The 12,609-nt window shown below is 41.3% G+C and overlaps 1 protein-coding gene across 1 annotated transcript; it reads left to right on the forward strand.

Moving 5' to 3' along the window:
- The first annotated feature begins 548 nt into the window (after window positions 1-548).
- Window positions 549-6,314, forward strand: si:ch73-361p23.3 (tumor necrosis factor receptor superfamily member 4). Its single transcript, XM_015958944.3, has 7 exons — window positions 549-1,761; window positions 1,895-2,005; window positions 2,374-2,508; window positions 2,588-2,654; window positions 2,751-2,995; window positions 3,068-3,166; window positions 4,491-6,314. Exons 1-7 carry the CDS (start codon window positions 1,560-1,562, stop codon window positions 4,571-4,573), a joined length of 942 nt encoding a protein of 313 aa, XP_015814430.3. The 5' UTR covers window positions 549-1,559; the 3' UTR covers window positions 4,574-6,314.
- The last annotated feature ends 6,295 nt before the right edge of the window (window positions 6,315-12,609 follow it).

Raw genomic sequence — 12,609 nt, forward strand, 5'->3', positions numbered from 1 at the left:
TGTCCAAGGAGTCTCCACTTCATTTTTTTCGGTAAGTAAAATTATATTTATGTATTTTAGGTCACTGCCGCTCTTGCACTAGATGAGCTTAGATTTTAACATGTACTGTTTAACCATGAAATTTAAATGTAATAGGGTAAAACCCAGTGCATTTAACATAATGCTGCATTTTAGAAAATGGGTTGAAATATAACACGTTGGTGGAGCTGGGTTCCGACTATCGGCTTGTGGAGCTCTCGGGAGACCGATGTTTTCCACCCGTTCTCCCCTCCCCGCAGCCCGGCGCATCTCTGTCTGATCGCGGCTTCTGTTTGATGCGCGGGCTGCCAGCTTGTGGAGCTCTGGGATGGAAACCTTTCCACCCGGTTCTCCCCAGCGGCAGCTCTGCGCATCTCAGATCGCAGTGGCGCTTGTCTGCTGTGCAGCTGCCGGCTTGTGGAGGTCTCGTAGACCTCTGTGTTCCACCCGGTTTTACCCAGCGGTCAGCCCGGCGTATCTCTGACTCAGAAGCTCTGGTGTTGTGCACAGTTAACTCCGGTTGTAGCTAGGTTGCTACCTCCGTTAGCTTAGCTCCCACCTCCGTGTTAGCTTTGGGTTAGCCAGGGTTAGCTTCAGGTTAGCTTGTAGCTAGTTCGACCGGGTGATCCCAGCCTTACAGCCCCACCCTCAGCTCCTCCTCTCTTTCCTTTTGTGGAATTGTCTGGGCTTGATGGAACCTGTGACACGGTCAAAATGGCGGTGGTGGCCACCTCCCATTTGGCCTCAAAAACGTGATATTGGAGCCTATGGAAAGGAGATGTCCAGTATGTTTATGTCGATGGGCGTGACGAGTGACACAGCAAAGATGGCGGTGGTGGGAACCACCCATTGGACTCCACTTTAGCTCTTCAGAAACTACGGGTGACGGCACGGAGGGTTTGTCCATTTTATAAACAGTCATTGGTTTTAACAGAAAACAAGCTGAGAATAAATTGCAGGCTAATTATTTTCTGGTAACAGGTTTTTTGTCCTGTTTTGCAGCTTTTTGCTAATTAGTTGCTGCTTCAGTCATTTCTAGTCTTTTTAATTATTGGGGCATCATTTTAAATCCCCATCTGCTCAAATTATTACATTCATCAATGCTGGCCAGCTTTTCAGATTTTTTTCTTTTAAAATCTGGATGAATACCCTCCTAAAGTGGTTCACGGCTTTCGAGAAAGGCTGAAAAACGTAGATACAGTTTGAGCACCTAAGTCTAACCAAGATAGTTTATTTCTGCTGGAATTGTCACATTTGATTCCTAACAATTTGAGGACTATAGTAATACAATTTTTGTCTGATACAACAGCTGAACTCTGCAAGTTTTGCTTATTTTACCTGAAACCCTACAAAACCTAAACCACAGATTTTTGGTATAAATGATCAGTCCCTAGTCAGAAAACTTTTCAAATATCAACAGATTTTGCAAAATACAAAAAAAAAACAAAAAACTATGTATTAAAAAAAACTGCACACTTAACTAATTTTAAAGATATTGATAGAATCATTTTGCTGCAAAAAAAAAGATTTCAAAGAAGCGAATGACTGACGTAAATGATGTGGTTTTAGAAAACCCACTCCCCTTTCGGGAGTTTCTGTCTCACTCTCAGTTGGTTGCTCACTCAGAACACCCAGGCACGGCTGGTAACGGGCGACCAAACATGCTTCAATTGAATCTGTTTGTTTTAATTCTAACATTTGGTGAACTCATCCTAGATTTAAATGGTTTGATGTGCGAAAAAGGTAAAAAAAAAAAAAAACTTTCTTGTGTTAAACATATCCTTTTAATTTGTTTTTGCTCTTTTTCTTTTGTTTCAAGTATGTCAGTATAATTAAGACATGTGGTTTTTATCTGTTCCTGATCTAATTTCCAAAGGTCACAGAATAGCTTTTCGTAAATCTACATGTGAACCCTGCCCTGATGGATATTTTCAGCCAATAGAAAATGATACTGGAAGTTGCCTTGGATGTGTGGAGTGTAACGAAAGTAAGAGTTCCAACTTTTCTAAGGAAAACTCTGTGAAATGCTGCTAAACGAAAACTAAAAAGAGCATTTCAGTCATGTCTTAGTTCTGAAGCTGAGATCCGGCTATGCTCTTTCTGATTCTGTTTTCTCACTGTAGAATTATTTTCCCTTAAGCTTTTCTCCTCAACAAATACTGGTGATGAGACTGGTTCTAACATCATAAACTATTTGGGCCTTTCCAGTATTCTTATAAATAAAAAAGAGGAACTGAATAATTAGACAAAGTGAAAACCATAAAGAGGAATTTCATGTGAAAAGCACTTCACATTTAAAGTGGATCTCTTTTTTGTTTAAACTTTAAAATAAGATTGTATTCATGTTTTTTTCAGAGTCAGGGAGTTCCACCGATAGGGAATGCACCTTACTGACAAACAGAAAATGCAAGTGTCGAGATGGTTTTGTTCCTTTGACAGAAGATTCTGTCTTGTGCCGATGTGACCCAGGGTTTGGACTCCAGGATGGAGGTAATGCGTCTGACTGTTTTCATCATCAAAATCTGTTGTCTTTGTTTTATTTAAAATAATTTTTGTGTTCCCCAACTAGTTTGTTCAAAATGCAAAGAAGGATCTTTCAGCAAAACTGTCAACTCACCTTGTAAAGAATGGACACAGTAGGGTGTTTGTTTCAGAAATAGAAACTCAGTTTAAACCACTTCTGTTTAAGCTATAATAAGCTCATGTTTAATTTAACTTTTTCAAAATTCTAGCTGTCCAGCAGGAGTAAAACAGTCTGGAAGTGCTACCTCTGATGTAATCTGTAATGAGTCAAAGATCAATCCACCAACAGTGAAACCCTCCACACCACACACACCGCACATTTTCGCCGTCATAACGACCCGTCGTCCACACGAGGGGGATCATACACTAAGGACTGACTCTATCACCACCCCAACTTCCTCACAACAAGACAACGTGCCTACCACCTCTCAGTCCAACACTAGAAACCAAACAGGTAAAAGCCTTTTAACCTAATCTGAGTTTGCACCCTCAGATTAAAAGCTGATTCGTCTCATTTCACCTGCAGGTGTGGTCATTCTTCTTCTGGGAATTGCTGGACTGCTTGTTTGGACTGCGATAACCTGCAAGATGCACATCACCCTTTGCAAGCGAAAAACCAAGCAAAGTATGTTGGGAAGTACAAATCATGGGGTTTGCGATGACATTTTGTTAAATTCATGTATTTTTTACCTTTTCTGTGGTTTTGCATTTCAAGTAAGATGTTAGAATTAACTTTGGCTACTAGGTTTAGTTAGATGAGCTCATCAATCTGGCTAATGTAGTTTCTTTTTACTTAAAATATCTCAGATGATTTAGCTTAATTTTAAACTACCCTTTTCCCAATGAGGAAATAAAAAAGTATGACAAGGTTTTTCTAAATCTCCAATATTAATAATAATAAATTAATAACAACTTCTCTTCTTGTTTGCGAAGATACTTTGCTTCAAATGAGCTTTCTTGAATCATAATAGAAACTCATATATTTAAAGCTTTTAAATTGTAGTATGTTCACCATTAAAGCGCGCTAACTCACATGCATTTCCCCCAAATCCTGGTTTTGGACATGATTCTAGAGTTGATGCAGATGAACAAAGTCTTCAGGTCAAGTCTTAGCTGTCCAACTTGAATGGCTATTTCTGATTATAATCGGTCACTCTGTTTATCATGCAGGCTGAACATGAAAATAGTCTCCTACACCTATCTCCTGCATTAGCGTCTGATAGAAAATAGATGTTGAAACTCTAGGACTTGAAAAGTCTGACAGATCTACGTCACACTGTCATGGAACGTTCATTGACTCACCCATCTTAACTCACGACGGGGAAGGTTGTTGTTGTTTTAGCATCCAGAAAACAGCAGAGAACGTCAAGGCTAGGAGAAGATAACCGTTAGAATTAGCAACTCCACCACACGGCAGAACTCCATCAAACTTGTGTTATTTGTGGAGATGAAACATCCACGTTACAAGTCAGTAGTAAAGTCACATATCCAATCAGAGGTAAGATATCAAGAAATAAGTCTCCAGATCCTGCCGTCTAGAGCTCAAGTGTGATGTGGCTCACTCCTATTTCCTGGAAATGGTGCACCAGTGTTTTCCCCCGCTTGAATATAACTTAAAAGGCATTCATCCCTATCACTCCACACCTTTAAGCACTTTTACACAGTAATGTTTATATCATGAACAGGACAGAAATCAGTAAAACTGACATTGTCAGAAGTTAAATCTCCCAAATTTACAATGTTTAAAACCCAATGGAGGGCGAAGAGGGGATTTGTGATCTAGCTCGTATTAACAAAGCTCTACAGTTTAAAATTCAGCACTTTTCTCTTTGAACTTATTCATTCATTTATCAAGTTTTTACAAAAATATTTAGAAAAGGCAAAAATAAATTACAACAGCAGTTACATTTGTCTTTTCAAGTTGAATTTGTTTGAATGTTTGCTCGCAGACAAGGACTCTTTGTGTCGGAGGCCCGTTGAGGAAAGCGGCGACAGCCACGAATCCGTCGTCAAGCTCAATCTCGAGCCCTGAGGTGAAAAGCTGAGAGCGCTCCCATCAGTGCTGTGAATTTTCTGACAAGATGCCCACCACCAAGTGAACCTTCCTTGTATTGTCCGTTGCATGTTAGTCATACATCAGAAAACCACGCCTACTGTGCGTTTTCAAAATGAACTGTGGTCAATATTTGACCCTTGTTTGTTCTGTTGTGATACAATATAGCAATATCTCAAAGGAATCATATGAATTATACCTCTCATTCAAGGCAGTCCAGCATTTTATTGCTTTTGAAAACAATTTTCCTAGTTGCTTTATTTATTTTATATACATTTTCATATTTCCTGACACATTTTGACAACGCTGTATAGGACAAGCCTGAGAAATTGTTTTCATGTGACAGTAGAAACAAATATTACACCTTATTCAGCTCTCATAACACCTTAAAATCTCTTTTTTTGTTTGTTTTGTTCCGCCGGTAGCAGTTTTATTCGTCTGAGAAGGTGGTTTGTGGGGTTGGGAGAAGCACCTTCTGGAGCAAAGTGTGCCCCCCCCCCCACACACACACACACTAAGTGTTGCCTCCCTAGTTTTTAGAACTGTAGGAAACATTGATGTTGTAATGCGTGCACTTTCATATTGTTTATACCCCACTGGTGAGATTTCTCAGACTGGTACAATCAGATGTGTGTGAAAGCATCTAACTTGTGCACCTGAGTTGACGTCATCTAAGATCTACCAGAAAAAAGACAAGACTGGCATATTGCTTCTTTGGAATCAGCAGCAAAATGTTGTTATATGTAAAAGAAAAATAAGCATAGAGGAAATAAGTAGTATTGACTAGGATGATTGTTGAGCATGCTGATTCTCTTAAAGAGGATATTTTAGAGCTGATTAGATGTCTGAGTGCCTGTCACAGTCAGAGGAAGCAGCCCCTGCAGAAACGGTAAATGTCACAGATTCAGGAAGTGGATGTTGTTTCATAGAAGTTCAGCCTACCTTACAAGTAGAAGCACGACTTGTTTAGTAGAAGCTGCTCGACTGAAGCAACTTCCAGCACCTGATTACTTAGATCCTATATGTATTTTTATATCATTAAATCTACTTTTTCTTTATCTCAAATGTGTATTTGTTATTTTGTATTTGCACTATCATATACTAGTGTCGAAATGTTTAAAATAAAGACTTTTTAAGGGTCAAACCAACTTTAAAAAGGTCTGAATCAAAGTAATCAATAAAATTGCATGACAGAATTATGCTCAAATTTTATCAGGGACATTGTTTACTTTGCATGTTTAAATTGCAATGCTGTGAAAATGCATATTTAATGGGTTCGTTACGTTTGTCAGTGCTAGCTTTGACTACTTAATGAAATCTGTATTTTGTGCATTCCTTGTTGTTTTATTCTGAAAATGAAATTTGTTCACTGATGTAAAACTTTTAAATGGCACCAAAAATGCAAAAGTTAGATATTTGTAGGGGAAAATGACTTTTTCATGGCACTGTTTTATATACTTGTTTAAAAAAGTAACAATATATTTGACATGACTGACCTGCTGGATCAAATGTTAAAAATTACATTTTTGACATTACACTTTAGATGATATTTCATTTAAATGTTCTTTTACATTGTGATTTATCTCCAATTTTACCCAAACATCCCAAAAGTATGTACTGTATTTGATCTATTTTTATCTCCAGCAATACATTTCTTGTATATTTAACAATTCTTTATACATATTCTTCATCTTCTTAAAATAAAATAGTTTTTTAATAGTCACTCTAGTTCTTTAATGAAAATCCCAGAGAATCTGGATTTGTACATCCTTATTGAACATTACTGACCTAAACCCAATTCACCTTTGGCTACAGTGACCTTGTAAGCTCACCCTTTTCTTAGTTTTATACAAATTCAAAGCATTTTTTTACACATTGATCCTGTTTGATTTCTCTCTTTCTAAACACGTCTAAACTAGTAAATTCCTGTTGAGGCACGTTTTGATTTTATGAGGATAAAACAAACAAAAAAGTGTGATATCCATCAACGCATTGACCTTTGTTGTTAAACTAAGAGTCATTGCACCTGCTCTTCAACCTTTACCACTAACATGGGAGGCACATGCAGATGGGATCTCCAGGTTTGTCACTTTTTCCCTTTTGTGGTTCTTTCAGTGACAGATTCCACTGACTTCTGTGCATGAGCCAAAGTCAGCGGTCACGTCACATCCTGCATGAGGCTTCAGCAGCGTAACCATAAATGCAGCTGCACTTCTGAGTAAGAGAAATCGAGACATAAATGGTGTTTTTGACAGATGCAGCGACATGTCGAGGTGTATCTCATGCACACATCTCATATTTTTGTAAACACATCTTTTCTTGGGACAACGCTCAAGATGAGAGTAATCATATTGTCTAGTAGCTCCGGTTTGGGCCATCTGAAAACAATAAGAGCAATCAGGGGCTGTGAACGAGCTGTTTCTCCCCTCCCTGAAAACACTCATCAGGTGATCTAGGTGGGCTGTCCTCTCACCTGAAGCAAAGCTTAAAAAGCAACTGCAAACACTTTCAAACAGACTTGAATCTGCACCAAAGGGCCTTGAGCGTCTGTTAGTGCTTGGTTTTGTCTTCTTAAACTTTTGCTTTGCACTATCTTCCATTGGGAAAAAGAAGGAAACTCGTCATCTGTGGGTAATCCTGTTGTCTAGTAGCTCCGGTTTGGGCCAACTGAAAACAATAAGTGCAATCAGGGACTGTGAACGAGCTGTTTCTCCCCTCCCTGAAAACACTCATCAGGTGATCTAAGTCTCAATCATTGCAATCAGCTGTTGCATGAACACCTGTTTCCAACTAGTAGCACAGCATAAGTTTTGTGGCATAAATGAAGTGTCAGCGGAAGCATCAGCCCTTGTGTCTCAGCCCCTCTGGTGTGAAGATACTCCTGGGTAAAGACGTACGTGTCTACCTGCGCATGTCCACAGAGCAAACAAACTCGACCCAGAGGCTGCTCCATCGACTCCTTGCAAAATGGGCCATTATCCTATACCTGTGATCAATAGCTTCAGAGGAAGGTCACACACAGCAAACCGCTTTTGCAGCCTTCAAAACCTCCGCTCGCTAAAACCAACTCCCCCCGAAGACACCCACCTTCTATGGGACTTTGGAACTGCCAATCAGCTGTAAACAGACTTCATTACCGCATATGCAAACCGCCTGTCACTCGATGCACTGGCTCTCACTGAGACCTGGATCAAACCATGTGACAATGCTACCCCATCTGCTCTCTCAAGTAACCACACTTTCTCCCACACTTCTCGTGCATCTGGCCGAGGTGGTGGAACGGGCATGTTAATTTCCAACAAATGGATATACAGTCAGTTGCTACCCATCATTAAATACAACTCCTTTGAATACCATGCCATCCAGTTAACTGTACTGAAAAAATCTTTTTGGTTGTCATATATCGCCAACCAGGTCAACTCGGTGACTTTCTTGATGAACTTGACACCCTGCTCTCCTCCATTCCTGAGCACGACTGTCCCACAATGGTCCTTGGTGACATGAATATTCACCTGGACAATCCCAGCTCATCAGGCTTCCTGTCACTAATGTCATCATTTAAGCTAAAACTAGTACAAAGTCCTCCAACTCACAAAGCTGGAAAAGCACTTGACCTCATTTTCACCAGAAACTGTGCCATAGACACAATCTCTGTCACACAGCTGCATCTTTCCGATCATTACTTCATCCATTTCAGCACGACTACAAGGGAGGTCCACTGCTTCCTCCCAAATGGTCTCTTTCCGCCGCAACCTCCGCAATCTGGCACCCAACCACTTCTCCTCTCTTGTTGCCTCCACTCTTCCATCTCCCAGCATTCTCTGCTTATGAAGTGAATGATGCCACCGAGTCACTCTGCTCTACTCTCTGCTCTTGTCTTAACAACTTGTGCCCTTTAACCACTAGACCTGCTAGATCCTCTCAGTCGCACCCTTGGCTAAATGATACGCTCCAGTCTCTACACACCAATCTTAGAGCTGCGGAATGGAAATTGCACAAAACAAAAGATCCTGGTGATCAATTGAAATTTCAGGAATTACTGTCCTCATTCTCTGCCAGCATCACTGATGCAAAGAAAGCTTTCTACACTGACAAAATTCTCAGCTCTAATGACTCTCAGAAACCATTTTCAACGTTCAAAACTCTGCTCAACCCTCCATCACCACCTCCAACCAACAATCATCAGCTGACACCTTTGCCTCATTCTTCACTGACAAAGTGGCAGCTATGAGCAAACAGTTTACTCAACTGGCCACTCCTGAACATTCGCTACCACAAACTCCTTCTAGCCCAACCATCTCAGGCCCTACTGCTTCATTTTCCTTTTTTTCCCCTCTCACTGAGAACTGTGTGTCCAAGCTTCTCACGTGCAGCTGCCCTTCTACATGCCCACTCAACCCCATTCCGACTAAGCTGCTCCAAGCTATTGCTCCTACAGTAGCCGCAGCAGTCACACGTGATCAACCCTTCACTGGCATCCGGTACATTTCCCACCTCTCTCAAGCATGCTCAGGTTAAACCGCTGCTAAAAAACAGCTCTTCCTCCAAATCATGTGGAGAACTACCGACCTATCTCTCTCCTCCCTTTTCTGTCCAAAATCATTGAAAGGGTGGCTTTCAAGCAGATCACAGAATACCTCTCACTAAACTGTCTGCTTGACCCTTACCAATCTGGGTTCACAAAGGACCACTCCACTGAAACTGCTGTTAGCAGTAACGGAATCCTTAAAAGAAGCTAGAGCGACTGCCAAATCCTCAGTGCTTATCCTGCTCGACTTATCAGCAGCATTTGACACTGCCAACCATGGTTTCCTTTTGTCCACGCTCTCTAGCATGGGCATCACAGAGAAAGCACATGCCTGGTTTGAATCATACCTCACAGGACGATCATTCAGTGTATCTTGGCTTGGACAATCCTCTACCGTGCACCATCTTGCCACAGGAGTCCCCCAGGTCTCTGTACTAGGATCTCTTCTCTTTGCCATATACACCACCTCACTAGGTGAGATCATTCGATCACGTGACTTCTCCTACTACTGCTATGCAGATGACACGCAGCTCTATCTGTCATTTCCATTGGACGACCACACTGTCTCTGCACGAATATCAAACTGTCTCTCTGACATATCAAAATGGATGAAATCCCACCATCTCCAACTCAACCTCTCTAAAACTGAACTACTTGTCATCCCAGCAAAACCATCCATACAGCACAATATCTCAATCCAAAATGACTTCCTATCTCTGGCTCCTTCAAAGGCAGTTTGAAATATGGGTGTTGTGATTGATGAACACCTGACCTTTAAAGATCATGTTGCCTCTGTTGCTCGTTCATGCCGCTTTGCGGAGAGAGAGAGAGAGCATCTTCTAAACTAGCACTGTCCCTGCACCCGTCCCCCTCTCTACTGTCCACTCCTTGTTCCCTCCTCTCCATGATTCATCATGCTGCCTCACTGCCACCTACGACTGACTGGAAAGTGTTTGTTGTTGTTATTGTTGTTGTTAGCCTCAAGGGCAACATGCCGATTATAACTTGTAAGTTGCGTTGGACAAAAGCATCCTGTCTTAGCTTCCCTACATTGGCTACCTGTTAAATTCAGAATAGATTTTAAGATCCTTCTTCTCACATATAAAGCTCTTAATAATCAAGCTCCATCATACATCAGTAATCTGATTGTTCCATACGTTCCTAACCGAGCACTTCGCTCTCAGACTGCAGGTTTACCGGTGGTTCCCAGAATATCTAAAATTAGGATGGAAGGCAGATCTTTTAGCTATTAGGCTCCTCTCCTATGGAACCAGCTCCCAGCTTTAGTCTGTGAGGCAGACACCTTGTCTACTTTTAAGAATAGGCTTAAAAATTTTTATTTGATAGGGCCTATGGTTAAAATCTGATGTTAGCCTAGATCTGGACAAGTGGGGGAGTAGAGGGAGATGGAGTGTACAGTCGGTAAAGACGGCTCTCCCTTGCCCTGCTTTCAACATGCCTCCATCTAAAAAGGCTGGGTTATCCAGAGTTATCTCTGTAGTTATGCTGCTATAGGCTTAGACTGCTGGAGGATACACTGACCACTTTTCACACTCTACTACTTTCTTCTACAATCTGCTCTTTAACTGTATTATTTCCTGCTACTTCAGCTATTAACTTTATTTTCTCTCTAAGTGTTTTTCTCCCCAGAAGATGCTACAGTGATGTTCTGCTGAGCTGTGGTGGCCTCGTGGAGGGGGCCATCGTCTAGCACACTGCTGCTAACCACTTCAACTTTCTCCCTCTCCGAATAATAACTTTCTGCTTTCCTTGACGTTTGATAAGCTACTGCTAGTTTACCCGTTTAACAATAGATTCACTAGGATAAATACAATAAAGTTTATCTCTCACCAAATAGAATATTTACTAAGCAATCACAATGTAACCATAGACACATTGCTTGGTGTGTGTGTGTGTGTGTGTGTGTGTGTGTGTCTGCTCTGTCTTCTCGATCCCCAGTGAGTCATGGTGGATGGCTGCTTATACTGAGCCAGGATCCCCTGGAGGTTTCTTCCTGTTAAAAGGGAGTTTTCCTCTCCGCTGTCGCTATATGCTTGCTTAGTATGAGGATTGTATCAAGTCACTGACACTAGTCAGTGACTTGATACAATTTGCTTGGTTCCTTATACAGGAAACATTTTTTTCTGATTGGCTTAATGAACTGACCTGAATTGGAATGTTTATTATGTGAAGTGCCTTGAGATGACTCTTGTTGTGATTTGGCGCTATATAAATAAAATTGAATTGAATTAAATACATAAACATAAACATAATGTGACACTCTAATACAATGTAAAATAGTCAGCCATTATTGGCTAAATTATTTGAAACAAAAGTGAGTACACCTTTGGAAATGTCTAGATTGTGGCCATCATTATTTTCCAGCACTGCCCTGATACTCTTGAGCATGGCGTTCACTAGGAGTTCATGGGTTGACACTCCACCATGACAATATCACTGAGCTAGTGGATGTTAAAGACCATGACCTCCTCCAGCTTCTGTTTGAGGATGTCCCACAGATGGGTTTAGGTCTGGAAACATGCTGGACCGGTCCTTCACGTTTAACCTTAGTGGCTTTAGCAAGGCAGTGGTCATCGTGGAGGAATGTTTGGAGTCATTATCATGTTGGAATACTGCCCTGAAGCAGTTTCTTAAGGGATTATAATTTACTTCAGTATGTTATCGTACAAGTTGGCATTGATTGTTTCAGTGAACTGTTGCTCCTCAGTGCTCAAAGCACTCATGCAGACCCATAGAATGATACTTCTGAGACCATGTGGTGGCTTTGGACTGAGGGACTGGTTCGTAATGTGAGGATTCGATCTGATTATCTCAGACTTACAGGCAGGCTCGTGATGTGAGGTGTTGTTGGGACCCTTGCTGACTCAGGAATAAGCTTGTGATACAAATGTCATCCGGGACCCCTTATCGACTCAACGACAAACTGGTGATGCAAGATGTTGTTCGAGAAGAATGTGGACTAGAATATGAGCAGAGCAGACCAGGCAGAAGTGGAAAAGGAAAAGAAAATTGGAGCATCAAGACCAGACGACTCAGCACTGAGTGACAGAGGAGCCAATAATGAAGAGAAGGTGGGACAGATGATCCAGATCAGGCAAGGAGCAGGATGTAATTGTGAATGGACAGCATTTGTAGCAGAGCAGATCAGAGACAGATCTTGACCACTTGACTTTGGGTCAGGAGTCACTTGTCTTTGTACGCCCCACCCGACTTCCACCACACATGCTTGGTGTCTTGATTGTTTCTACGACCCTCCGTCCCATTAACCTGGATGTGTGCAGTCTTTGATTGTTTTGCATTGAGTTGTGGTACCTGTGGGTACAAGACAAAAAACCTGCTTGGTGCAGTACTCATTTATACTGAGAACAGAACGGATGCAGAATCCATTCAGCTTCAGCGAAGACCAAAAATCATTGAGTTCAAGTTCTTAGTCTCCTTATCTTCAGCAAATTGTTATCTGGCTATC

Source organism: Nothobranchius furzeri, chromosome 3 (assembly GCF_043380555.1).
Source record: "Nothobranchius furzeri strain GRZ-AD chromosome 3, NfurGRZ-RIMD1, whole genome shotgun sequence".
Classification (NCBI taxonomy): Eukaryota; Metazoa; Chordata; class Actinopteri; order Cyprinodontiformes; family Nothobranchiidae; genus Nothobranchius; species Nothobranchius furzeri.